At 43.2% G+C, this 26,487-nt stretch overlaps 2 protein-coding genes across 5 annotated transcripts in view; one reads left to right on the forward strand and one right to left on the reverse strand.

Moving 5' to 3' along the window:
* The window catches only part of pkma (pyruvate kinase M1/2a), a 64,287-nt gene that overhangs the window by 18,265 nt on the left and 19,535 nt on the right, over nt 1-26,487 (reverse strand). For 2 of the 4 annotated variants that reach the window (XM_080216178.1, XM_080216179.1), the window contains exons 2-7: nt 13,829-14,010; nt 12,425-12,516; nt 6,947-7,078; nt 4,800-4,986; nt 2,781-3,051; nt 1,258-1,408 (exon numbers count right to left, since the gene is read on the reverse strand). In XM_080216178.1, coding sequence (XP_080072304.1) covers nt 1,258-1,408; nt 2,781-3,051; nt 4,800-4,986; nt 6,947-7,078; nt 12,425-12,516; nt 13,829-14,010 — 1,015 coding nt within the window. Of the gene's footprint in view, nt 1-1,257; nt 1,409-2,780; nt 3,052-4,799; nt 4,987-6,946; nt 7,079-12,424; nt 12,517-13,828; nt 14,011-25,219; nt 25,337-26,487 lie in introns of those variants that run through there. The other 2 variants (XM_080216180.1, XM_080216181.1) reach the window with 2 other exon arrangements.
* Nucleotides 25,894-26,487, forward strand: part of LOC145360762 (protein mono-ADP-ribosyltransferase PARP6) — a 147,069-nt gene continuing 146,475 nt past the window's right edge. The window contains exon 1 of the mRNA XM_080216167.1: nt 25,894-25,917. The gene's annotated coding sequence lies outside the window, so the exon portion shown is untranslated. The remainder of the gene's footprint in view (nt 25,918-26,487) is intronic.

Here is a 26,487-nt window from a genome sequence, read left to right on the forward strand (position 1 = left end):
AACCCAGGGTATAAGATCTGTTCCATGAACAGGATTAGAAACAAGCACATTAAGCTCAAGTCAACCTCAACTGTACAAATTACTTCACTTCAAATCATTAGCCTTGGTGTGAACAAATCCTATAATGTCTGAATCTCTCAACTCAGCTGGACAACTAACAGTCTAGGGAGAGAATATTCTGCAAACTATGGAGGACAGTACTATCCCATGTTAAGTAAAAATTGAGTATTGCTGATGACATGTTGAAGCTTTTCATCTTGTCATCAGAACAAAAAAAATGCTAAATTTCAAACCAGCAGGAATTATATTTTAGGAGAAATCAGCACCCTTTTCTCCAACAGTACAAATTGAGGTGCTTTGAAATTTGACATTCTTGCATTTATCCTGATGACTTGGGTTAGGCTGATTAGCAATGCTAAATTGCCCCTTAGTGTGTCAGGAGAGTAGCTAGGGTAAATATGTGGGGTTATGGGGATAGAATCTGGGTGGAATTGTGGTCGGTGCAGACTCAATTAGTCGAATAGTCTCCTTCTGCACTGTAGGATTCTATGATTGCAAGATGAGGTTTCAGCAATGCCTTCGCTTTTCATCAATATTTATGTCAAGATCCAAGTTGACATCTCCACCCAGAAACAAGTAGTTTTCTCTCTCTCCTGGAAAATTTCACTTCATTTTCAAGTTTAGCATAATCTTGTACATTCCCTAAACCAGAACTGCAGAACTATGCAAGTTCAATTAGGCTTTATTGCAAGCACAACTGAACAGCAATTAATCGTCACAAGTCCTGTAAAAGAGGCCACTCCATGTACGTTTATTTTAATGCCATTTATTTAAGGCATGAACTATCATACGTAATAGGGCAGCACGGTGGCACAGTAGGTTAGCACTGCTGCCTCAGTGCCAGGGACCTGGGTTTGATTCCTGGCTTGATCTCCGAGTCTGCGTGGGTTTCTTTCCGTTGCCTCCCACAGTCCAAAAGGTGTGGGGGTTAGGCGCACTGGCCAGGCTAAATCATCCCTTCGTGTCAGGGGGACAAGCTAGGGTAAAACACATGGGGCTATGGGGATAGGCCTGTGGTTGGGACAGACTTGATGGGCCAAATAGCCTTATGCTGCACTGAAGGAATTCTATTCTACGATTATAAATGTATAATTGAAAAGTGGCAATAATCCATGATTATTCTACGATGGATGCAAAAATTGCAATCCAGCAGCAACGTGCGCGCCATAACACCTTGAAAAAGAGCCAACTACATACCTGAGTAGCACAGATGACAGGTTTGCCAACTCTGTTGCAGCGTCCAATTATCATCTTCTGAGCAAGGAAAACTTTCTCGCCAGGGATTTCAATACCCAAGTCTCCACGGGCAACCATAATGCCATCACTAGCCTCCAGGACCTCATCAAATCTGAAAGGGAGGCACGGTCACTTGAGAAGCCAATTTTTATGATGCTCAGGCTAGATTCTCCAGAATCATGGAGATGCCAGCGTTGGACTGGGGTAATCAGTAAGAAGTCTCAACACCGGGTTAAAGTCCAACCAATTTATTTGATAGTAAACCCACAAGCTTTTGGGGTTTGCCCCTTCATCAGGTGAGTGGGGAGTCCTCATTCACCTGATGAAGGGGCAAACCCCGAAAGCTTGTGCGTTTCCTATCAAATAAATTGGTTGGACTTTAACCCAGTGTTGAGAGACTTCTTACTGTGTTCTCCACAATCAAGTAAACTTGGATCAAGCAAACAGTTGGGTTTCTGCCCAAATTACTTTCTGTAGCTACAAAAGCTAGATCTCTCGATGGATCAACTTTGTTCCAACATGACAGTAGTTGTATTTCAGCCTCTGAGCAACGTTCAAAGGAATTTAAGCAGACTTTACAAACAAAGGCCACTTCAAGAGCTGGGAATAACCTTCATTTTAAAAAATATCAGGACTGATGTATGATTTTAGACTTCTAGTATTCATCCTGAGGTATGCTAGGTTAAGCTTATTCAATTATAAAACATACTCCTTCCCAATCTAAGCCAGTTAAAACTCAGGATGGAATGAACAATCTTATCTCTTATATGCCTTAATCTAGCCGTCTAAAGCGGTCACCCCATTATAGAAAGGATATTATTAAACTAGAAAGAGTGCAGAAGAGATTTACTAGGACGTTAGAGGGATTTGATGACTTGAATTATAAGGCTGGATAGACTGGGACATTTTCCTCTGGCGCATAAGAGGCCAAGGGGTGATCTTAGAGGTCTACTAAATAATGAGGGGCATAGATCAACTAGATAGTCAACATCTATTCCCAAAGGTAGAGGTGTCTAAAACTAGGGGTTTCAGGTGAGGAGAGATACAAAAAGGGTCCAGAGGGACAATTCCCCCCCGCCCCCGACACACACACACACACACACACACACACACACACAGTGGTGGTGAGTGTCTGGAACAAGCTGTCAGAGGTAGTAGTAGAGGTAAGTCTTTTAAAAAGCGTTTGGACAGTTACATGGGTAAGATGGGTATCGAGGGTTACAGGCCAAATCAGGGCAATTGGGACTAGCTTAGGGGTTTTAAAAAAAGGGCGACGTGGATAAATCGGGCCAAAGGGTTTGTTTCCATACTATAAACCTCTAACTCTGACCTCCAAGTCAGTAAGAAATCATGTCATTAAGGCTATGGATATATAGCAAATTGAACACCAGTCGAAAGTTGTATATCTAGCACTCCCAATATACAGTCATGGTATTTCCTCCAAAGCCCTGATCATGTAAGACAATAATCTCAAGGTCACTCACCGGCGAACTCCCTCATGGTTCTCAATTTTGCTAATAATTTTGATGTGTTTTCCTTTTTCACCCAGCACTTCCCGGACAGCATGGACATCAGCACCCTTGCGTATGAATGAGGCAAACACCATGTCTACACCTTGCTCCACACCAAACTTCAAGTCAGAGATATCTTTCTCAGACACTGCTGGAAGGTCAACAGCTGCTCCAGGGAGGTTTACACCCTTCTTACTGCCCAGAAATCCTCCGTTCTCAACCTCGGTGTCACAATAGTCGGCACCTGTAATTAAACAGACCAAGTGATGTGCCTTTTGGCTGCACAGAACAGAAAACAAGTTTACAATCCTAATTAGGATACAGGGAAAGTGGCTTAATACAAATAATATCAAGGAGGCAGAGTGAAGAGTTACTTCAGTGAAGACAGAGGTTTTTGAAAACCACCTTTACGTAGCTAGAATTGATAAAGCTTTGATTGCTAAAACATTTTATTCACAACTAAGTCACACATTCAAAAGAGGAGAAATGGTGATCAAACTTAAATACCTATCTAGTTCATGCATGTCCCTCACAGAATCATAGAATCCCTACAGCACAGAAAGAGGCCAATTGGCCCATCGAGTCTGCACCAACCACAATCCCACCCAGGCCCTGTCCCCAATACCCCTACCTATTTACCCACTAATCCCTCTAAAATATGCATCTCAGGACACTAAGGGCAATTTTCAGCATGGCCAATCAACCTAATCCGCACATCTTTGGACTGTGGGAGGAAACCAATGCAGACATGACGAGAATGTTCAAACTCCATAAAGACAGTGACCCAAGCTGGGAATCGAACACAAGTCCCAGGAGCTGTGAAGCAGCAGTGCTAACCACTGTGCTGCCCAGAAGATAAATTTGCCATCATTACCTGACCTACATGACCCCCAGACCCAAAGCAAAGTAACTGATTCTTCATACTCTGAAATGCCTAGAAAGCTACTCTGTTCCCAAATGAGCACCACAGAATTTGAGGTACTTTAATGCTTCTTTTCTCATTTTAACAAAACACCACAGTCAATGCCATGCTTCAGGGGATGGAAACATCTTACCCCATAGCAATTTGTCACCAGGAGGATCTGTACAATGCAGAAGGAAGCCATTCAGGTCAGCTCCAACACTGCATCTTACCTAGGCCCCATCACTGTAACTCCACACGTTTCCCCCCCCAATCCCTACCCTGCACATTTTGGAACACCAGAAGGGGAAATTTAGCATGGCCAATCCACTTAACCTACACATTTTTGGACTGTGGAAGGGAACTGGAGCACCGAGAGGAAACCCATGTGGACATGGGAGAACATGCAACCTTCACACAGTCACTAGCAGCCAGAATCAAATCAGGATCGCTGGCCCTCAGACAGCAGTGCAGTTTTTAAATAGTTTCAGTTTGGTACCCTATGACCATATTTATTCAGCATCTTGCCCAACAGGGGCAAATGAGTGATACAAAATTTAACCAGTTTTTAAAATGCTCAAGCATCTTGCTGGCAGATGGACAGTACACAGAGGAGCAAAATGGGAAACTTAAAAACAGCACTCGGTTTGAAGGAAAAGCATACTGAATGACTGTGAACACAATCCACAAGTTAATTCCATAGGATCCCTACAATGCATAAGGAGACCAGTTTGCCCATCAAGTCTGTACCAACCACAATCTCACCCAGGCCCTATCCCCATTACTTTACTAACCCCTTGACACTAAGGGGCAATTTAGCACAGCCAATCAACCTAACCCGCACATCTTTGGACCGTGGGAGAAAATTGGAGCACCCGAAGGAAACTCACGCAGACACGGAGAATATGCAAACTCCATGTGACCCAAGCTGGGAATCAAATCCGGGTCCCTGGCGCTGAGGCAGCAGTGCTAACCACTGTGCCGCTCATGATTTTAATCTCCTCCAAAAAACAACAAGAAGTTTAAGAAAACTAGCTTTACACAAGTTACTAGGAGTGTGGAATCAGAATACATCTTGATAAAGCACCTACCTTTCTTCAGCACACGGAGAGAAATCAGGCCATCATCCACATAGATTTTACTACCTACGTCAACCACTTTAGTGAGGTGTTTGTAATCCAGCCACAGTGTGGTTTCATCACATTTCTCTTTGTACGCATCATCTAATGTGACCTTCAGTTTTGCTCCTTTCTTCAGTTCAACCTCTGCAGTGCCACTCTGCACCAGAAGAAAAGTGGACAATTAGTTTTAATGACACCAGACTGGCCAAAACTCATCCTGCGGCATGCAGAATTGCAGAGGGGGAAATCACAAGAGTCCCCTATGGCTGGAACTGGTTTTAGGATATCAAATTAAATAATGTTGCTCAAAATAGGCCAGTCGTTTAGTAATCCAGTACTTGAATATTGCTTGCGCTTCTCATCTTGCACTCACCAGGACAAATGCAAGAGCACAAAATTTCAAATAATTTATGGAAAAGGAGACATCGGCACTTTTGATCCTGTAATATAAATAGCCTACTGCTTAAAATTTAGCATCCTGGTATTTCCAGATTTTCGAGTACTTTCAAACAAATAATTTTAGCTTCAGCACTACGACTCTCTGATTTAAATATGTGATCTTACAAAGTACACCAATTAGAGAATACTAATGCACATCTTGCACACAAAAGTGTTTGGCTTTTAGTAAACAGTTTGCAATTGCAATTTGCAGGATACAGTATAAAACTGAAAGGTTATGCTCAGAACACATGTTTCTAATCAGTTGTGATAGCCTCTGACTCAACACAGTGCTGTGTGCACATGTTGGCCAGTGGTTAGCACTGTTGCCTCAGCACCAGGGACCTGGGTTCGATTCCCAGTTTGGGTCACTGTGCGTGGAGTCTGCACGTTTGCTCCGTATTTGCCTGTTGCTCCAGCTTCCTCCCACAGTCCGAGGCATGTGCTGGTTAGGCACATTAGGGGAGAGTTTAGCACAATCAGTGTACACAAATAGGTGGAGTGTGGTGACTAGGGGATTCTCAGTAACTTAGTTGCACTGTTAATGTAAGCCTACTTGTGACACTAATAAAAAATACTTTAAACTTTAAAATGAAATTCTAAAACTCCCCCCAAATGGCAGATGGACTTCAACGCGGATAAATGTGTAGTCGTCCATTTTGGCAGAACCAACGGGATGAACGAGTACACTATCAAGGGCAGAAGTCTGAGTAGTGTTGAGGAGCAGAAGGATCTTGGGGTCCGGGTCCACAGGACTCTTAAATCGGCCTCGCAGGTGGAGGAGGTGGTCAAGAAGGCGTATGGTGTACTGGCCTTCATTCATCGAGGGATTGAGTTTAGGAGTCGGGAGGTAATGCTGGAACTTTATAAGACCCTTGTCAGGCCTCATTTGGAGTATTGTGCGCAGTTCTGGTCGCCTCACTATAGGAAAGATGTAGAAGCTATGAAAGGGTGCAGAGGAGATTTACAAAGATGTTGCCTGGACTGGGAGGCATGCCTTATGAAGTTAGGTTGAGGGAGCTGGGACTCTTTTCCCTGGAGAGACGAAGGTTGAGAGGCGACCTGATAGAAGTTTACAAAATGTTGAGAGGAATAGATAGGGTGGACTCTCAGAGGCTATTTCCCCGGTTTGAAATGGTCGCTACGAGAGGACACAGATTTAAGGTGCGGGGAGGGAGGTTCAGAAGTGATGTTAGGGGTAAGTTTTTCACTCAGAGGGTGGTGAGTGAATGGAATCGGCTGCCGTCAGTGGTGGTGGAGGCGAACTCGCTGGGGTCTTTTAAAAGACTTCTGGATGAGTATATGGGGTTTAATGAGATTGAGGGTTATAGATAGGTCTGTAGGTTGGTAGGTGATGTGATCGGCGCAACTTGTGGGCCGAAGGGCCTGTTTGTGCTGTAGTGTTCTATGTTCTAAAATTTGAATGCACCCAAGCTAAAATGGTTCACCTCATTGTTGTCCACTTCATCAAGAGACTCAAACCGTTGAAAGCAAATTACCTTTGATTCCTCACACATTTCTAGGTCAACCAGTTGGCATGATAAAACTAGTGTGGCTGAGCAGCCTTAATCTTGCTGTGTTACTTAATCCCCATCACCCGGGGAAATGGCATTCTTTACACTGGTTTCATTTCAAGTACATTAGGGTTGGGTTGAAAAAAAAAACACACAAGTACTTACTCCCTTGATAAGTCCAGTGCGGATTTCAGGTCCCTTTGTGTCCAGAGCAACAGCAATCGGTCTGTAGCCGATGGGATCGCCAGCAAAACTCTCTGCAGCCTCACGGACATTCTTGATAGTTTCTGCATGGTACTGTAAAACAAGGAGTTCAGTTTAACTTTCTGGAAGTTGACACCGAAATTGACAGTGTGCCTTTGTGAAGCCTTCAGGTAAATTCTGGCTTCCAAAAAAAATTGTTGTTACAGTGTCACTGGTGTGGATATTAATTCCAAATAAATCCAAAACAAAATGCAATTTTCCCCAAGGGAGAGAGAATCAAGCGTACTGTCTCATTTCCTTTAAAAAACAGCTGGTTTCTCAGGTACTAAAGCTAAGTTAGCATTTGTAGAGCATCCTAAGCAGATAGAGCCTAAGAAGGAAAAGCAACTTGATAATTTGCTCCTACCAATGCAAAACCTATAACCACTTGCGTATACCCAACGTTCCCAAACACAAGTGCAACTTATTCCCATTTCTACCAGCACTACAGAGGGCATCCCATCCCTCAACTCTTCTGCTGTACCCCAGAAGCAGAGTCTGAAACGTGCCACTTCAAACATTTACAGTTCTTCTATCTCAATTTGTAGTTGCCTCAACAGCAATTAATTCTGCAATATGCCCTACTTACCCATTTGGGCAAGCCAAATTTTTAAAATCAACACAGTGGCTCAAACACAAAGCCATTTAAAAACAGACCATAGACTACAACAGAGTTGTGTGGACACAAGTTAGCAATGTTTATCTGTGAACATTCTGTTTATACAGCAATGAGATTAGAACAAATCAAGTGACCCCTAGTTCAAAATTTGGTTATCTTCATTGATGCGGTGGTGTCAATTCTAACTGTCACTGCCAGCTAACTGGCCATTTGAACAAATACGGCACTGTTTCCTCCAAATACTTATGCAGCTTCCCCCTCCCCCACTCAGAAGACCAGTTTTTAAATTTTCAGAGCTGAACTAAAATATTAGGCTAGATCACTCAGCTCCAGCTGATTGCTATTTGTTTCATAGCACATGGCATTTTTATTAATTATTTCATAGGATCATAGAACTCTACAGTGTATGAGGTGGCCATTTGGCCCATTAACAACAATCCCTCCCAGGCCCCCTCTCCATATATTTACCCTACTGGTTCCCCTGCCACCAAGGGTCAATTTAGCATGGCCAATCCACCTAACCCACAACATCCTTGGATTCTCAGCAGCAATTTAGCATGGTAAATCCACCAAACTTACACATCATTGGCCAGTAATGAGCAATTTACCATGGTCAATCCACCTAACCTACAGACCTTCAGACACGAATGGGCATAGCTCTGCGGAAGGAAACCAGAGTACCTGGAGAAAATTCATGCCAACATGGGGAGAACGTACAAATTTTTACATAGTCACCCTTCTCTGAAAAATGTTTTGTCTATAAGCCATAAATTGTGCAACAATATTGCAAAATATGCAGTTGTGTTTAAGCCATTAAAAGCTACATAGCAAAGGAATCCAAACAGTTGAATAGTGCAAACTCAGAGGTTACACAACCTTATCACGCACAACCACTAGCTGGATTTGCAAAAAACTACAGCTGTAATTCCAGGCAGGTCCAGGGTCAAGTACTGCCTTGCAGTGCCAGCAAGCAGATCAGATTTGAATTGCTATTTTGTACAACAGTGCCAATTTGTATTTGATCCCAGCCAGTAGGTGCTTCAATGTTAAAGCATTTGCTCCCAATTTGAGGACAGGTATGCCTACTTCTACTTTTCATTTGCTGGAAAACTGCCACAGTCCCCACAGAGAGGATGCACAATCCGGTACGGCCACAAATAACAGCCCAAAAGGCAATCCCAAATATCAACATTTTGATCCTTTGGCAAGAAGCTGCTTAGCTACACTGCAGATTCACCAAAAGGTAAAATGTAGAAACACAAGAGTAGGCCATTCGGCCTACTTGATTAGCTGGAAAGACTCGCATTCTAATTAGTATTCTGTAAACTGTGTGCACCTTTATATGCCCTGTTTGTGATCAGAACTCCCCACTCACCTGACAAAGGAACAGCGTTCTGAAAGCTAGTGGCGTTCACTACCAAATAAACCTGTTGGACTTTAACCTGGTGTTGAGGCATCTTACTGTGTTTACCCCAGTCCAATGCCGGCATCTCCACAGCAGCAAAACATCCCTATCGCTATAGCGAAAAGATTTGAGTATAAAAGCCAATATATCACTTGCCACCCTTACCTACGCACTTTCTTAAAGGGCAAAGCTTCAACATTTCTCAACCTCAGCTGTCAGATCAGGCATTGATCTTTGCCACAGATAAAGTAACCTCAATTATAACTTTGTCTATAAAGTTATTGATGCACTATTAAGAAATGCACCAGCTGGAATTGCACTGAACCATTTTAACAAGTTTTGATGTTGCATTGCTCAGATGCAAGTAGTTGCAGATCTTGGGTCATCTAGCGTAAGTAATTCTCACCTCCTAAATCCTACTAGGGAACTAGATGAAAGCAGCAAGCTCTGCTGTGCTGCAGCCCACTGTCAAGCCATCAACTTCTTGTTTATAATTGAGAAGCTAGCTACTTGGGAGAAGATACTTGGACAGCAACACATGAAAATGCAATGCAACATGAAGACAATATATAAAAACATTTTAAAATGCCATTTAAAACATACTAATTTCACGAAGAACTCTATCAATGAAGCCTGTGTAAGAACATTCTAATTTCATCTTTGGGGAAAGCAATGGAATCTCATCAAAAAAGTGAATAAAAGTTAAGGCAAACCCACTGTTTCAGAGTATGATTGTGGTGAGGATGACTTGCCCTCAGAAGTTTTACTTGAAACCAGAACATTACAGTAAACCTAGTCAGCAAGAACATTAGTTTTCAGCATGCATCCCTCACTTTATAGAATCCCTACAGTGCAGGAAGCAGCCATTCAGCCCATCAGGTCTGCACTACCACTATGCCATCCAGGCCCTATTCCCATAAATTCTGATGGTGATTTATGCACTAACTATTCCGAAACTCTATGAAAATGGTTTGGAGCCTGCAGGTTCTCCCCATGTCTGCATGGGTTTCTTCTGAGTGCTCTGGTTTCCTACCACAGTCTGAAAGGCGTTCTGGGTAGATGCATTAGCCATGCTGAATTCTCCCTCAGTGTACCTGAATAGGTGCCGGAGTGTGGCAACTAGGAGATTTTCGCAGTTACTTTATTGCAGTGTTAATGTCAGTTTACTTGTGACATTAATAAACAAACTTTAAACTTAACTAAGCCAAATTTCATACACTAACATTTTATTTTCTTCAGATCCATTTTGTGCATTATTTGGAAAATTCTACCATAATATCAATTACTATAGGGCACCATGCTACATGAAGTATTTAGAAAAGATTCAATTTGTTACACAGTACAGCCAGAGATCCTATAAATAGACAAGCCAGATCAATGGGACATATTCCATTTCAGTTGACCTCTAATATACAGAGTAAGTGAACATTCCAGTTTCAACAGCTGAAAAGGTCTAGCAGACAGTCAGATGGGTTCACTGACCTGCCTGCATCTGATAGGTCAAGTACATGAGATCCTAATTGGAGATGTGCCCAACCCAGATATGCCCCATACGCTTTCAACTGCCAATTGGTGCATCATAGCACTAACTATTCGGTCAAGATGACCGTTGCCCTGAAGTCAAAAGGGAGTTAGCAAGCACCAGGACCTGGGGTTCAATTCCAGTTTTGGCCGAAAGACCGGAGTTTGCACGTTCTCCATGCCTGGGCAGGTTTCCTCCAGGTACCCCAGATTCCTCCCACAGTCCAAAGATGTGTGGATTAGGTCTGTTGACCATGCTAAATTGCCCCTAGTGTCCCAGCATATCTGGGTTAGATGGATTAGTCATAGTAAATGTATGGGGTTACAGGGAAAGGGCAGGGAAGAGAGGACCTGTCAAAGAGTCAGTGCAGACTCAGTGAGCTGAATGGCCACTTCTGCACTGTAGGGATACTATGATTTCATGAGCACTGTAAAATTCAATACTTGCTGCCTCAGGGTTGAAAACATGTTATCCACCTTCCTCAAATGCAGAAGCAAAATATTGGTGAGAAAATCCAAAACAAAAACAGCTAGGCATTTAACCCAAATGCCTACAGTGACATTAAAGTTTATTTATTAGTGTCACAAGTAGGCTTACATTAACTGACAATCCCCTAGCTGCCACATTCTGCTGCTTGGTCGGGGACACCAAAGGAGAATTTAGTATGGCCAATGCACCTAACCAATACATCTTTTGGACCATGGGAGGAAACTGGAGCGTCCAGAGAAAACCCACCCAGACACAGAATGTGCAGACTCTGTATAGACAGCTACCCAAGTCAGGAATCAAATCCAGGTCCCTGGCACTGTGAGGCAGCAGTACTAACCACTGTGCCACCCCATGAAATAGCAGCTACTAGTTACTAAGATTAAATCTTCTATTTTAAGTACAGCCACAGGCAAAGCAATTTCCATGCACCCTTCTGTATTTTTGCAAGTGACAACACAAGAACTTTGTCCTATTATCACCTAATCACCAATGACCTAGCTAAACTGCCAAAAGGAACAGCACCCCATACGCGCAAACAGATCTGCATAGTTATGGGATCCAGCCAACAGGTTAAGAGATAGTCATTTAGGTAGTTTATTAGAATCAATTTAATTTTACACCAAGGCTAGCCAAAAAGCCACCTGGAATCACTTGTAAATACGGTGAAATTTTCTCATGGCAAGAATCTTTGCTTAGGACAAAAATTGGCCTTTAAGATCTGAAGGATATGGATGCATTTTAAAAGACTACTTCCTGATAGTAATCTCCCTTACTAAAATAACTGCCATCTCAGGTAGTAGTAGTCCCCCAGTACCTTGTCCACAAAGTCAATTTTCAGGGACCCCTTATCCACCAAACAACAGCACTATACATATGTTCAAGCTTTTTATGTAAACTCCTCACTACATCAGGGGCTGTGGATTTTAAACAAGAAAAGTTGTGGTTGCATACATTGATTCAAACTAAAACAGAACGAGTTTTATTTAAAGTAATGTTCTCGACCCTGTAGGGTACAAACTGGAAATAAACCATCAAGCACCCTGTGCAAACATCCTAATAACATCACCATCAAATCATGCGATCAACTCAAAGCAACCTGCAACTCATTTAAATATACAAGTCTCCTTCCCCCTCCCCTCAACTGTGTTAAAAAGAGTTACTAAAATGCCAAATGAACCCTTGTTTATCTTGTTCTTATCCAAGAATGGCTGATCCTTGTTCCCACAGTTCAAATGGTGGCCCTGGCTGAGTCAGCTAACTGCAAAGCAAAGTCAAACCATAAGCTTCTGACTGACTTGCACAGCTTAGTGCCAGACTAAGTAGCTTGACACAGCGTGCTAGTCGACAGTTGAATTACACTAATACCTCATGTGTTCCATGCGAGAAATTCATTCGTGCCACATTCATTCCAGCTTTGATCATTTCCTTCAGCATTTCAACGGATCTGGAGGCAGGCCCTGGGAATGTAAACAACAGAATTTACAACAGTTCCTTCAAACAAGTGACTCATATATGACAGAGGACATTGCTCATATGCCTGACACCAGACTCCTGAAGCAACTGCTCCACTCAGAACTCAGATGGCACAAACGCTTTAGGAATTTCCTCCAAGCGTGTCCTGAAGAGTCAAACAAGCCAGTCAACTCTCATGAGACCCCAGCTAGTGACTTGACCAAAATGGAGAAGGCTCATTTGGGAAAGCATCAAATCCAGGGACTTTGTCAGGAGCGTACAGGGGCAAAGTTTGAGGCACTGGAGGGAGTGATCAAATCTCAAACTTACCCACCCAAATCTTCAGCTACAACCTGCCTCACATTTGAAACCGTCTACTTATCACACACTGGATTTAATCAATACAGAGCTTGCCAAACCAGAATAAAAGCAAGTCAGCCTGGATCCTAAGGGACTGCTTGAGAGGTAGTGCACTGTTACTAAATATATTGGAATTCTCAACAAAGAAGGTTGATGAGGTAAAGGGTGAAGTCAGGAGATTGTGGCCAATCCTCTTGGGAAATGTACTGCAATAAATTTGGAATGCAACTACCAATGAATAAAAAGATAAGCATGCAATAGAGAAGAAATCAATTAGATAATGACCAAGTGTGATGCTTTAAAAAAAAAAGTGGTTTTAATTAGGCCACCAGATCTGATGGAGATCAGCAGTAGAACTTTATATTCCTAGGAAATCACAATAAGTCCTCAAAATTATTAAGGAACAAGTTGGCAGTGGTGAGCGCTGCTGCCTCAGCGCCAGGGACCCAGGTTCAATTCTGACCTTGGGTAACTGTGCGGAGTTTGCACATTCTCCCCATTTCTGCCTGGGTTTCCTCCAGGTGCTCCAGTTTCCTCCCAAAGTCCAAAGATGTGCAGGTTAGGTGGATGCTAAATTGCTCCTTAGTGTCCCAAGGTATGTAGGTTAGGGAGATTAGTGGGGTAAACACTTGCGGTTACAGGGATAGGGCCCGGGTAAAGATACGGTCAGGGAGTCAGTGCAGATCTGATGGGCCAAATGGCCTCCTTCTGCACTGTAGGTATTCTATGTTTTTTTCACAATATTTTTGAACAGTATACATTGGCTACACAAATAAAGAAATGCTCAGTAAAAAGGAGAGCACGTATTATGTACGGCTGCATTGAAGAAAGGGGCTGCAGTGACTACACCTCAGAACAGCAAACTCAATCTGCAACGGTCAAATACAAAGATCCGAACCAACTTCGCACTAGGCTATCAAATCTTAAAGCATTTTGTAGCTATTCTGCAATACTTACCAATGGTACAGATGATGCCGGTGTTCCGTGCGATTGTAGCTTCAGAATCAATATCTAACAGACACAGATGTTCCAGGAAGGTGTCGGCCATGGCAGCACTCAGCTGCTGGTGCTGAACAAACGCCGTGCCCATTGCGTGCGGAGTAGCTTTTGTGGTTGGCATTGTAGCAGTAGATTCTATCCTGATGTAGAGAGAAAACAGACAAATACTTAGCTGATGCAGAGATGCATTTAGGAAACACCACCCAGCATCTTTTCCTTTACGATATGCTATCAATTTTTGTTCGATTGCGCTTGGAAAGCCCATGGAACATGGTAATACACTGAAGGTGTTAGAAAGCAGAACAAGTCAAAAGGTGCACAAAGTCCATTGAAAGAGGATTATGAAATAAAAATTTGTGAAACGCTCAACATTGAAAACATGAGGAAGTGAGATTGTTGATGTCATCCAGGCATTTAGAAATGGAGCTGAGTTTTAATTAAGAGTGGCATCCACAGAGCAGCTCTCCAAGTTTAAACATACAGCACACTTATGCTGGCACTAGGACTGTCAATGACATGGAAGTGGTAATGTGGAGGTGAAGGTGTTGGACTGGGGTGGGCACAGTGAGAAGCCTCTCAACACCAGGTTAAAGTCCAACAGGTTCATTCAGAATTATGAGCTTTCAGAGCGCCATTCCTTCATCAGATGTGTGGAGAACTTCATCACCTGATGAAGGAACAGCACTTCAAAAGCTCATGATTACAAATAAACCTGTTGGACTTTAACCTGGTACTGTAGGTTTCTTGCAAGGAAGGGGAGTATTCAAAAGTTGTTCTTTAAATTTAAAAATGGTGCTAAGATTATGGCCCTAACTATTCAAGTGGCTTAAATGAAAGTTGAAAATCCTTTGCATAGATTGGAAGTGAGCCTGGTCTGCAAGACAATTTTCCTTTCCTCAACAACCAATCATCTGGTCACTCTCAGCATCATATTTTGAACTAGACATGCCAAAAGGGCTGCTATATTGACAAGTTATTTCAGTGAAATCACTATACCATGACCTCAAGACATTCAACAAGGGCAAAGTAGTTACTGCTGGCTGTGCCAGATTCACACTTCAATAGGCTGTCACAACATACACATTAATAACGTCATTCTTAACAAAAACTGCCTGCAAATGTGTGTAATATCCGGCTTCACAATATCAAGACCACCTGTTTAGTGTACAACCGACTGGCAAATTTTTAAGACGGAAATTGTAATTGTAAAGGTCATAACAGCTCTACAGTGCAGCTGAATATGTTAAGCGGCTAGCTTATGCAAAAGCTACGCTCATAAGATAATCTTTACCAAGGACACACTAACTCCTTTTACTGACACGCCTTGGTAAATATAGAAGACATCATGGCTTTAATCAGTTGGCAGTGCACACTGGTAATCAAGTCTTGCAACTTCCTGAAGTTAAGGCCTGCATTTCACAACAAAATTACAAACGAACATTGAAAATTCAGTAAGACCAGTTTCTGTGGCGGGGCTGCCAGTGTTGGTGCCCATTGTCCAAGTACAAGGGATATACTTTCCAACACTAATAAAACCAAGTTAAATATTTGTGCAGCAAGAAAATTAGAGGATAAAAGTTTGAATCAACTTGTATTCAGAGATCATGCTTAACGCGAAGGATTAAAATGTGCAGCCAGAAAACTGAATACCAAGCCAAGCCATTCTTGAGTTAACCAAAAGCTTAGTCTGAGGATGTGCTGGCTTTCAGAAGGTATTGAAATTGAAAAAGAGCTGGGAAGAATTTCAGGAAGATGGACTTAATGGAAAAGGAAGCAGTTATGAATAATTAGAGGAGGGAAAATAAGGCCAGGGCCACTTCGGTTCAGGTTGGAAGCAGACAGATTTATTAAGGGATTAACAAATGTACTTCTTGGAATAGAGCAGAGGGGTTAGGAGCCATTTGTTGGTCAGTGAAGACAAGAGTGATGATCAAGTGCAACATGTTACATGCAGGGTTTTAACAAGTGAACATGTTGCATGAAGGGTTTGCATGTGTTTCCTCCAATTGCTCCGGTTTCCCCCCCAAAGTCCAAACATACGCAGCTTAGGTGAATTGGCAGTGCTAAAGTGCCCTTTAGCGTCCGAGGATACGTAGGTTGGGGGGAATTAGCGGGGTAAATACATGGGGATACAGGGTAAGCCTGGGCATGAGTTTGTGCAGACTTGATGGACTGAATGGTCACATTCTGTACAATATGAATTCTATGATAATATTTATCAATAACTAATGAATCAAAGTCAAAAATGTTAGCACTTTTCTATACAATGTACCACCGATACTGAATTTAGAAATTTTATATCTAATAATAAACTAAGGAAACATTACCATTCTTCTCCTTGGAGTTTTTTGCATCTTTTTATTGGCAATGATTAATAAGTTGCATATGGGAGCCTGTAAGAGTCCTTCCACTACTTAAAGACCCAATAATTTACTGACACTAGTCTATAATAAAACTCAATGTCCTTTCTCTGCACATCTCCACAATCAACTGCTTTATTTACAGTTTACTTAAGATTTCAATTTAGACTGACTTCAATTAAAAGAAAAGGCTCTGAACAACAAACTTCTTCCCACTGATCCCAGTGGTGCTTACCACCTGGTTTCAATATTCGAGTCAGACCTTTCTGGACTTAATCTTACTTCGTGGACTGAGAAGCAGTTTGCATCTTTCACGTCCTCTGCTTTCCAAGGTTAAATGCAATTTCCGTTTTCCTCTTGGGCTATAGCTTTCAGGACACATTACATTGATCAAAGGGAAGGTGCGTCACTGATTAGTAATCAGCTCCTGCTGATTACTGTTCACGCAGGGGGACATGAATATAGCTGAGGAGGACATTGGGTTGCAGGGGTGTAAAATAGACAGTATTACGGTTGATAAAGAGGATGTGCTGGAAATTCTTGAGGGGCTGAAAATAGATAAGTCCCCTGGTCCGGATGGGATCTACCCTAGGATTCTCTGGGAGGCTAGAGAGGTGATTGCAGAGCCTCTGGCTCAGATCTTCAGGTCGTCATTGGTCTCTGGTGTAGTCCCGGAGGATTGGAGGATAGCGAATGTTGTCCCATTGTTTAAGAAGGGGAACAGAGACTTTGCCGGGAATTATAGACCGGTGAGTCTTACTTCTGTTGTGGGCAAGGTTTTAGAAAAAATTATTAGGGATAGGATTTATAGTTATTTGGAGTGTAATGAATTGATTAGAAATAGTCAGCATGGTTTTGTAGCGGGTAGGTCGTGCCTTACTAACCTTATTGAGTTTTTTGAGAAGGTGACCAAAGAGGTGGATGGGGGTAAGGCAGTTGACGTGGTATACATGGATTTTAGTAAGGCGTTCGATAAGGTTCACCATGGTAGGCTTCTGCAGAAAATGCAGATGTATGGGATTGTGGGTAATCTAGGAAGTTGGATCAGGAATTGGCTATCAGATAGGAGACAGAGGGTGGTGGTGGATGGTAAATATTCATCATGGAGTGCAGTTACGAGTGGTGTGCCTCAGGGATCTGTTTTGGGGCCACTGTTGTTTGTAATTTTTATTAATGATCTGGATGAGGGTATAGTTGGGTGGATTAGTAAATTTGCTGATGACACCAAAGTTGGAGGTGTGGTAGATTGTGAGGAAGGGTGTCATAGTCTGCAGGGAGACTTAGATAGGTTGCAGAGCTGGGCCGAGAGGTGGCGGATGGAATTTAATGCGGAGAAGTGTGAGGTAATTCACTTTGGTAGGAGCAACAGATGTGTCGAGTATAGGGCTAACGGGAGGACTTTGAATAGTGTGGATGAACAGAGGGATCTAGGTGTGTGTGTACATAGATCCCTGAAAGTTGGGAATCAAGTAGATAAGGTTGTCAAGAAGGCGTACGGTGTCTTGGCGTTTATTGGTAGGGGGATTGAATTTAGGAGTCGCAGTGTAATGTTGCAACTGTACACTACTCTGGTGCGGCCGCACTTGGAGTACTGTGTGCAGTTCTGGTCCCCGCATTACAAGAAGGATGTGGAGGCGTTGGAGAGGGTGCAGAGGAGGTTTACTAGGATGTTGCCTGGTATGGTGGGGAGGTCCTATGAGGAGAGACTGAGGGATCTAGGGTTGTTTTCGTTGGAAAGAAGGCGGCTAAGAGGGGATCTTATTGAAACATATAAGATGATTAGAGGTTTAGATAGGGTGGATAGTGATAGCCTTTTTCCTCGGATGGAGAAAGCTAGCACGAGGGGGCATGGCTTTAAATTAAGGGGGGGTAGCTACAGGACGGATGTCAGGGGTAGGTTCTTTACCCAGCGGGTGGTGAGGGATTGGAATGCCCTGCCTGCTGCAGTTGTAAATGCGTCTAGTTTGGGGGCGTTTAAGAGATCTCTGGATAGGTTTATGGACGAAAAGGGATTGGTATAGGCTAGTGGGTCATTGTTTTTGTAACTGGTCGGCGCAACATCGTGGGCCGAAGGGCCTGTTCTGCGCTGTAATGTTCTATGTTCTATGTTCTATATCAGCTAGCAGCATGAGCTATCAATTCAGGACTTTCCATACAGCTCATTCTTACTACATCACTGCATTTGTCTACTGGGGCCACCCCCAGTACTCCCTCCCAAACCACGACCGGGGCAAAAAAAGGAACCATACTCTCTCTTCCCACAAGTGGCAGCAGAAACAACTAATCTGAGAAAGTATATTTCATCAACAGGAAATCTTATCTAACTTAATTGTGGAGTTATACCCACCAGCAAAGGAGGAACAGATTCTGTCTTTTTTTTCCCTCTATTAAAGAAAGCTTGACTGAAGAGGTAGTTGGCAGTCAAAATTATTAAACGTTTTGATAGAGGGAAAATAAACTTCTCTACAGAGACAGTAAGGTTAAGGTACCACACTTCCAAATAACCATAATGTTTTTTTTTGAAGGGGTGGAAGAGCTGACTGGTGGTTATTTAATCTGGGCATCACCACACCTCAGGCCAGGGGCAAGCTTGAGAAAGCAAGGCCTTTATGAATAGCCTCAGCCTGCACAGGAATAGAACCCATGTTCCACTATCGTGAAACAGCCAATGTGCAAAGAAAGTGCTATCCTACCAGAACAGCTGAGACAGATGGGAATTTAAAGGGAAGCTACACAAGTGTATGAGAAATGGATGTGCAGAATAAGCTCCTTGATTAGACTGCTGAATAGGAGTAAACACTATCTTTGACTGATTGGACCCGATGGTCCACTTGTGCGACTGTTTCAGGCAACATTCAAGGTCTGATCCTCCTATCTCAGTACCTAATTTTAAGGCTGCTAACAATGGTAGAGGGCTCTACTCACTAGGACAAGATTATAGGCCCAAACTAGTGGCAGAGAGAGATAGTTGTATGGATTACAGCAAACTGCCTCTTACATTTCTTACTTTCTTATCAAAAAAGGAAGAGCACAGTGGCACAGCTAGCACTGCTGGCAGAGACCAGGGTTCAATTCTGGCCTCAGGCCACTGCTTGTGTGGAGTTTGCATGTTCTCCCCATGTCTGTGTGGGTTTCCTCCAGGTACTCCAGTTTCCTCCCACTGTCCAAAAGACATGCAGGTTAGGTAGATTGGCCATTCTAAATTGCCCCTTAGGGTCAGCTAGGGTAAATGCATGGGGTTATGGGGATAGGACTTGGGTGGGATTGTGGTTAGTGCAGACGTGAAGGGCCAAATGGCCTCCTTCTCCAATGGTAGGGATTCTGTGATTTCAAGTTATCAATCTGGATAACTACCAAGCAGAAATCATTCCTGCTTCACAACCTGGTAACCATCAAGGTCACGATTAAGGTGACAAGTCATACATCAGTGCAGGTGGCGGCCATTCTGTCCATCAAGTCTCACCAGCAACAATCCCACTTGGGTCCTATTGTCATGCATTTAGCCTAGCTAGTCCCCTGACACTAAGGGCTAAATTAAGCATGGCCAATCCATCTAACCCACACATTTTTGGACTGTGGGAGGAAACCCACGCAGACAGTGTGCAAACTTGACAGACAATGGCCCAAGCCAGGAATTGAACTCAGGTCCCTGGTGCTGTGAGGCAACAGTGTTAACCACTGTGTCACCATACTATGATACACCTCTAGATCTCAAAACCAATTTATGAAGGTACATAAGAAAAGAGTGCCCAAGACCTCAGCTACCAGATGTGACAAACTCCCAAGGGTAGCCCCTGGCTAAAGCTACATAGCACATACAACAACTGGACAAACCAGTTGGAGCTAACAGGGTTATCAAATCTGGCAAGGTGAAAGTCAAAATAGCAAGGCAAAATGGCAAACTTGAGAGTTTGAGGTTTTGGGAAGAGTGAAAACTAGATTGTGACAAGTGCAAAAAGTGAAATTTGTGGTTAAGCAACACATGGGTCCAGAATGCCTAATTTAAAGTTATAATCCACTTCAATACTGTAATCAACCACATTCACTATGATCAGTCTTCATTAGTGTTCCCAGAAATATTAAATGCCATTTACTAATTAGGTCTAAAACACCTAACTGGAAGGTTGCCATTCTTAAGGACAAACCGCTCACAAGATTAAGGGGCTATTTTTGATAAAAGCAGGTTGCACTGGGTTTTAAGATAATAGAGGCCATTTATACTAGATTCCCAACTGCAAGCAGTACATGATTTAATAATTTAAAGTGTAATTGCAACATGGAATAACACATTCATTTTATCCCTTAGGCAATTATTACAATACATAAAGCTCAAGTCATAGTCAGAGCCTTACAGCACAGGAAGAAGCCCTTCAGCCCATGTCTGTGCTGGCCATCAAGCAGGGAATGAAAAGCTTGACATTTGAGGACTCTGGGTCTGTACTCAAGAGTTTAGAAGGGTGAAAAGGGGATATCATTGAAACTTAGAGTAATGAAAGGCCTGGACAGTGGACGTGGAGGAAGATGTTTCTATTAGTAGGGGAGACTAGAATCTGAAGACACAACCTCAGAGTAAAGTGGATAACCCTTTAGAATTGAGATAAGGAAGAATTTCTTTAGCCAGAGGGCAGAGAATTGATGAAATGCATCGTCACAAAAGGCTGGGGAGGTCACATCATGGAGCACATTTGAGATGGATAGATTGTTGACTGGGAAGGAGATGAAAGGTTATAGGGCCGGGGGGGGGGGGGGGGCAGGAAAATGGGGTTGAGAAACTTATCAGCCATGATTGAATGGCAGGACAGACTCAATGGGCTGAATGGCCTAATCCTGCTCCTTTATCTTATGGTCCAAACACCTATCTATTCTAATCCTTTCTATCAGCACTTAGTCTTGTAATCTGCAGTATTTCAAATGTTCATCTGAATGCTTCTTTTAACATTTTAAAAATGGACAAAAAATGCTTGACATTTTACCTCAGTAAATACAAGATTGGCAATAAATTGCGTACATTGGCAAACATGGACTAATCAGATATGACAGAAAGCTCTGTTTTTGGGCTTCCGAGCTCTCAGGGAAAGTGGAAAATTCTGCGCAGTATTTGTCACCACAGGCAAGTATTATTCTAAACGAAATTCTGTTTAAAACACGATGTTGACGGGGATGGGGCTGGGTAGGACGATGGTTGGTGCAGATTCGATGGGTCAAATGGCCTCCTTCTGCAGTGTAGGGATTCTATGATTCTTTGCAAAGAGTTGTTTTCTGATACTGGTGGTGGTGGTGTGGGGGGGGGTGGCACGCTGGTCAAAGAGGGCAAAAATGAAAGAAGGGGAAACACAAAATGAATTGCCACACCTGCAAACAAAGATCAGTGCAGACTTGATGGGCCAAATGGCCTCCTCCTGTACTATAGTCGTTCTATTAAGACACTGATGGTTCTATGGAGAAATTTCTAATGCAAGCCAAATATTGCAGATGCTGAAATCTGAAACAAGAATCAAGGATGCTAGAAAAACTCAAGCAGGTTTGCCAGTATCTATAAATTGCTATATTTAAATAGCAAGGACATAGCAAGGTCATTGATTTGTAGCAGTTCTGGATTAAAGACACCACTGGGAAAATGCCAACTGGTAAATGTGAAATGTTAATATTGCTCTCAAGATAATGTATCCAACATTTTGGATTTCCAGCATCTGAAATATTCTGTTTCTTTTTAATTGCAGCATTAATTTCATTGAAATGTAAATGTGCAAATAAACCTTAAATCCAAAAAAGATTTTTTAAAAAATACAGGGCAAGGAAAGGTTGGATCTGACTGGATGTGGGGATTAGAGATGCTCTCTTTTTCTCTGCAATATTAATCTGGGTGCTGTGGCAGTCACGTCCCAGTAGCACCGAGTGTACGTGCAGGCTGCCTCGCATCCCCCATACCCTGACTCACTCAGTGCGGAAGGAATTAGAAATGAAAATGCGGTTAAGAGACAGGCAGGAAAAAGAGAGTTAATCATTCCGAAAGATTGCTGGAGAGAGAAAAAAAGATACCAATGCCAAAACGTGGCGAGAAACCCGGAACCTCAAATGACGCGATCGAAAAGCAAAATGTGCGTTGTGACATTTAAACGTGGGATGGAGAATGAATGGAACCGCTTCTCTTGAGCGATGAAGCGGAATGCAATAGGAGAATGCGCCATGGCATACACAGGCACGGTGACTGTTGCAATAGACTTCACACGTCAAGTGGGTGAAACATTTACAAACTCCTTTCCATCCCCACACAAGATACAAAATGCAGCATCATGCAGCAGAACGTCCCACTGATTTATTTTAAGGGACGTGTTCTGCTGTCCCCACATTCAAGCAAAGCCACATTGCAAACTCCCTCTGCCGGAGGACACTAGACTCCGCCTTCTGAAGAGAAGAAAATTTATTTATTCTTTACCAAATTTTAAACTGGGGAGGGCAAGATTTTAATCTAACCCCCGGGGAAAGACTGGCCTTTATAATCCCAGATTTTAAAAGATGGGAATACAACATTTTAGAATAATAAAAACAAACCACTGCGGATGCTGGAATCTGAAACCCAACATCTTTTCTTCCTCAGTGTTCATGAATTCAATTTTTTTCCTCCCCTTTTCTGTAAGTCAATCTCTAAAATTTTCTTAAATTCCATCCCCTTTCCCCTTAATTTCTCTCCCTCGCCCCCCCTCTCCCCCATAAAAAAGAGGGGGCGGATGCTGGAATCTGCTGAAAAATCTCAAGCCAGTCTGGCTGCATCAAAGCCTTCTTCGAGGGTCATCCGGACTCGAAATGTCGGTTCTGTTATCCCCTTACAGATGCCGCCAGACCTGCTGAGATCATCCAGCATTTTCTCTCGAATGCCAATTTTAGTTTAGTGAGATGGAGCGACCCCCGGGGAAAGGCAGGCTCTTGGAACAGACAACCCCCATGTGCGAGGTTTAAATTTCAAAAAGAATGGGGGTGCAGCCTCAAATCGTGGTTTTCACAAGGGGAACTGGGAATTTTTAAAAAAAAATACCCAGAGGAGAAAATGATGCAGGATTGGGGGAGATGGGGATTAGGCGCATTGCTGTTGGATTGTCTCATTCTGTGCGAAAACTAATCTTTGTTCGGTAAAGAATTCGGACTGCGACACATTTCCGTTCAGAACAAAGAGTTTCCAGAATTAACACGAACTCTTTTGGGCCACTCCAGGTCATTAAAAGCTCCTCTGGGTTAAGTTACAAGACATCAGAGACACTAAATACTCGGAAAGGTTAAGGTAGAGATCTCTTTCTCTCTACTGGATAATTCGATATCAAGGGGTACACTGGATGAAGGCTTCGCCACATGAACGCCAGGTATCACATTGCTGGCCACGAGGAATCATTACTGCCTCCTTCAGCATACAGGGGCCAAGGATATGTGTCTTTCCTCCATGAAAGAAGGATTCTAGTTACTGGAGATCAAAACTAACTCAAGTAGTAATCTTGTAGATGCAAAGTTTTGAAAGTGACAGTTAACTACTTCAGAGGACCAGATGGAGGGAAATCCAAGTCCCAGAGTCTAGATGCAATTTCCATCCGAAATAAACACATGTACAACACAAGTAAACATGCACATATTTTCAAGGGCACACAGTATAGAGTACATTTCATCCCATCTGTCCCCTGCCTGGGACAACAGGCCGCAACTCTATTAAGAGCATTTAATGCGGATCAACAATAAAACACGCCCCAAGTCCAACCGCCATTCCGAATTGTATTTTTTTTAAAAAAGAAGGGCATTTTATAATTTCAAACTTGAATGCTGCATTCAAGGATGGCAGCCTACGTGCTCGGATAGTGCCGCATGATGAGAGGTCGCAAGAAAGGCAGCGTCCTTCAGAGGGGGGGAGGAGGAAGAAAGGGCATTGATTAAGGGCAAGGGAAGCATTAAAAAGGGCAATTATTAAGAGGCGACGAGAGAAGGAATTGGGGGCAATTTTAAGAGGGGGAAATGACAGAAGGAATGCCATGGCAATTTTAACTGGGGGAGGGGGAAGGAGAAGAGATTGAATTCAAAATAGGGGAAGAGATGGAATTAACAAAAGTATAAGGGGAAAGAAATTGAAAATTAAGAGGGCGAGATGGAATGTAAGGAAATTATGAAGGGGAAAAAAGATTGAATTCAATAAATTTATAAGGAGAGGAAGGGGAAAAAAGAGATGGAATTTAAGAAAATTATAACGGTGAAGGAGAAAGGAGGATTTAATTCCAGAAGACAAAAGGGAAGAATTTTTTAATTTAATTATGGGGGGGGAAAAGAGATGGAATTTAGTAATCATAGGGGAAAAGGAATTCAAGAAAATTAAAAGGGGAGCTGGAAGATAGGTTGAAATACAGAAAATAATGGGGGGGTAGAAATTTGAATTTTAGAAAATTATTAGGAAGAGAGATGGAATTCAGGAAGAGATAGAAATTCAACATTTTTTCGGAGGAGGGGAGGAGAGATGGAACTAAAGAAATTATAAAGGAGGGGGAAGAAATTGAATGTGAAAAAATTTTTAAAGAGGAAAAGATGGCATTCAGGAAGAGATAGAAATTCAAGCTTTTTTTGGGAGGAGAAAAGATTAAATTTGAGAAAATTAAGGGGAAAGGGACGAAATTTAAGAAAATTTGGAAAGAGATTGATTTACAGAAAAGGGGGAGAAAAGATTGAATTCATGAAAATGATAAAGGGAGAAAGATTTTTCTAAGGGGAGGGTTAGAGAAATAGAATTAAAGGGATTTTGAGAGAGGAAGGAGCCCCATGGGGTGGGGGGGTTGATTCTGAAGGGTTTGTTGGGCTCTAAGAGGGCATTGGGAAAGGGGCCTCTGGGGATGCCTGTCCGCAGCCTCCCTGGGCAGGCACTGGAGTGCCCCCCTCCCAAAAAAAATCACTAAGGGGGTTGGAAAGCCCCCTGAATCCTCTCCCCCCCCCCAAAAAAAAAATCCCCGCCGCGCTTCCAACAAACCTGACCGAGATTAGACCAGATCCTCCGACAAGACGCCCGCCTAGCCGCGCCGCCGCCTCCTCATATAAACTGCGCCCAGCCTCCGCACTCACTCTCTCCGTCAGCTGCCTGCGTCGCCCTCCGCCGGAGGACCAGCCGCCTCACCTTGGGAGGACCGGCCATCCTCCCCCGTATCCATCCGCCACCAACAACCTCGCTCGCTGCCCGACCGCCCCGCCCACTACCGCTCGCGCGTGCCGCTCCGCCGGAGGACAGGACTGACCGCTTCACAGTGAGAGGACCGGCCGTCCCGTATCCGTCCGCTCAGCTCTCCCCGCCCTTCACCTCGCTCCACTCTTGTGGACCGCTCCGCCGGAGGACCGACCGCTTCACTCTCGGAGGACCGAATGCCAGCGGGAGCCCCCTACCCCGTAATTTTGGTCCACCCACACACCCGCCTTGTACCTGTCGACACCCTACCCACCGCGGGGGAGAGGCGTGGTTTGGGGTCGAAAAAGAAGCTACCAACTGTTGGGAAAGCGGAGGGACTCGGTCTTTTGGCGGATGGATTTTGGCTGCAGAGGAGGGGTGACGCAGTTATCAGCCAGTGCAGTGAAGTGCACGTGACCAGGCTCAGGTGGCAGCAAGTACAACAACAAGTACAACACCAAAATCTACAGCAACAACAAGTACAACAATTACATCTATAACAATAACAAGTATAACAATAATCTTTTATTTGCTCAGTTAACCTCTTTAATACTAGGAATGGCCCCTTTGTTTAAAATGCGATATATTTGTGTGTTATTTTCCACTCTTTAAGACAAATGCATCAGTTTAAGTGGGGTTGACCACTCTGTTTGGTTGTTTTGAACTTAAATCTTTCCCACTAACCCTCCCCCAAACATTACTCTTATCAACATCCTGTTGGTTTCACTTGCTCAAAAATCACACAAAAAGGCTTTCCAACAATGCTGCTTTATCTTAAGTGACATTTCTCCTCCCCCCTCCCCCCATCACACACACACATATATCTACATCTCAAGTTGAGTGATAAATTACTCCAGTCAAAATTATACGTTGCTCTTTCGGAGGGCTGGGTTCGATTCTAACCCTGGGTTACTAACTGTGTGGAGTCTGCACGTGCCCCCCGCATCAGCATGGGTTTCCTCCGGTTTCTTCCCACGTTCTAAAGATGTGCAGGTTAGATGACTTGGCCATGATAAATTGCCACTCGTAGTGTTGGGGGATTAGCAGGGTAAATACGTGGGGTTACGGGTGTTGTGGGA

This window comes from Carcharhinus amblyrhynchos, chromosome 32 (assembly GCF_965287045.1).
Source record: "Carcharhinus amblyrhynchos chromosome 32, sCarAmb.v2.hapA, whole genome shotgun sequence".
NCBI lineage: Eukaryota > Metazoa > Chordata > Chondrichthyes > Carcharhiniformes > Carcharhinidae > Carcharhinus > Carcharhinus amblyrhynchos.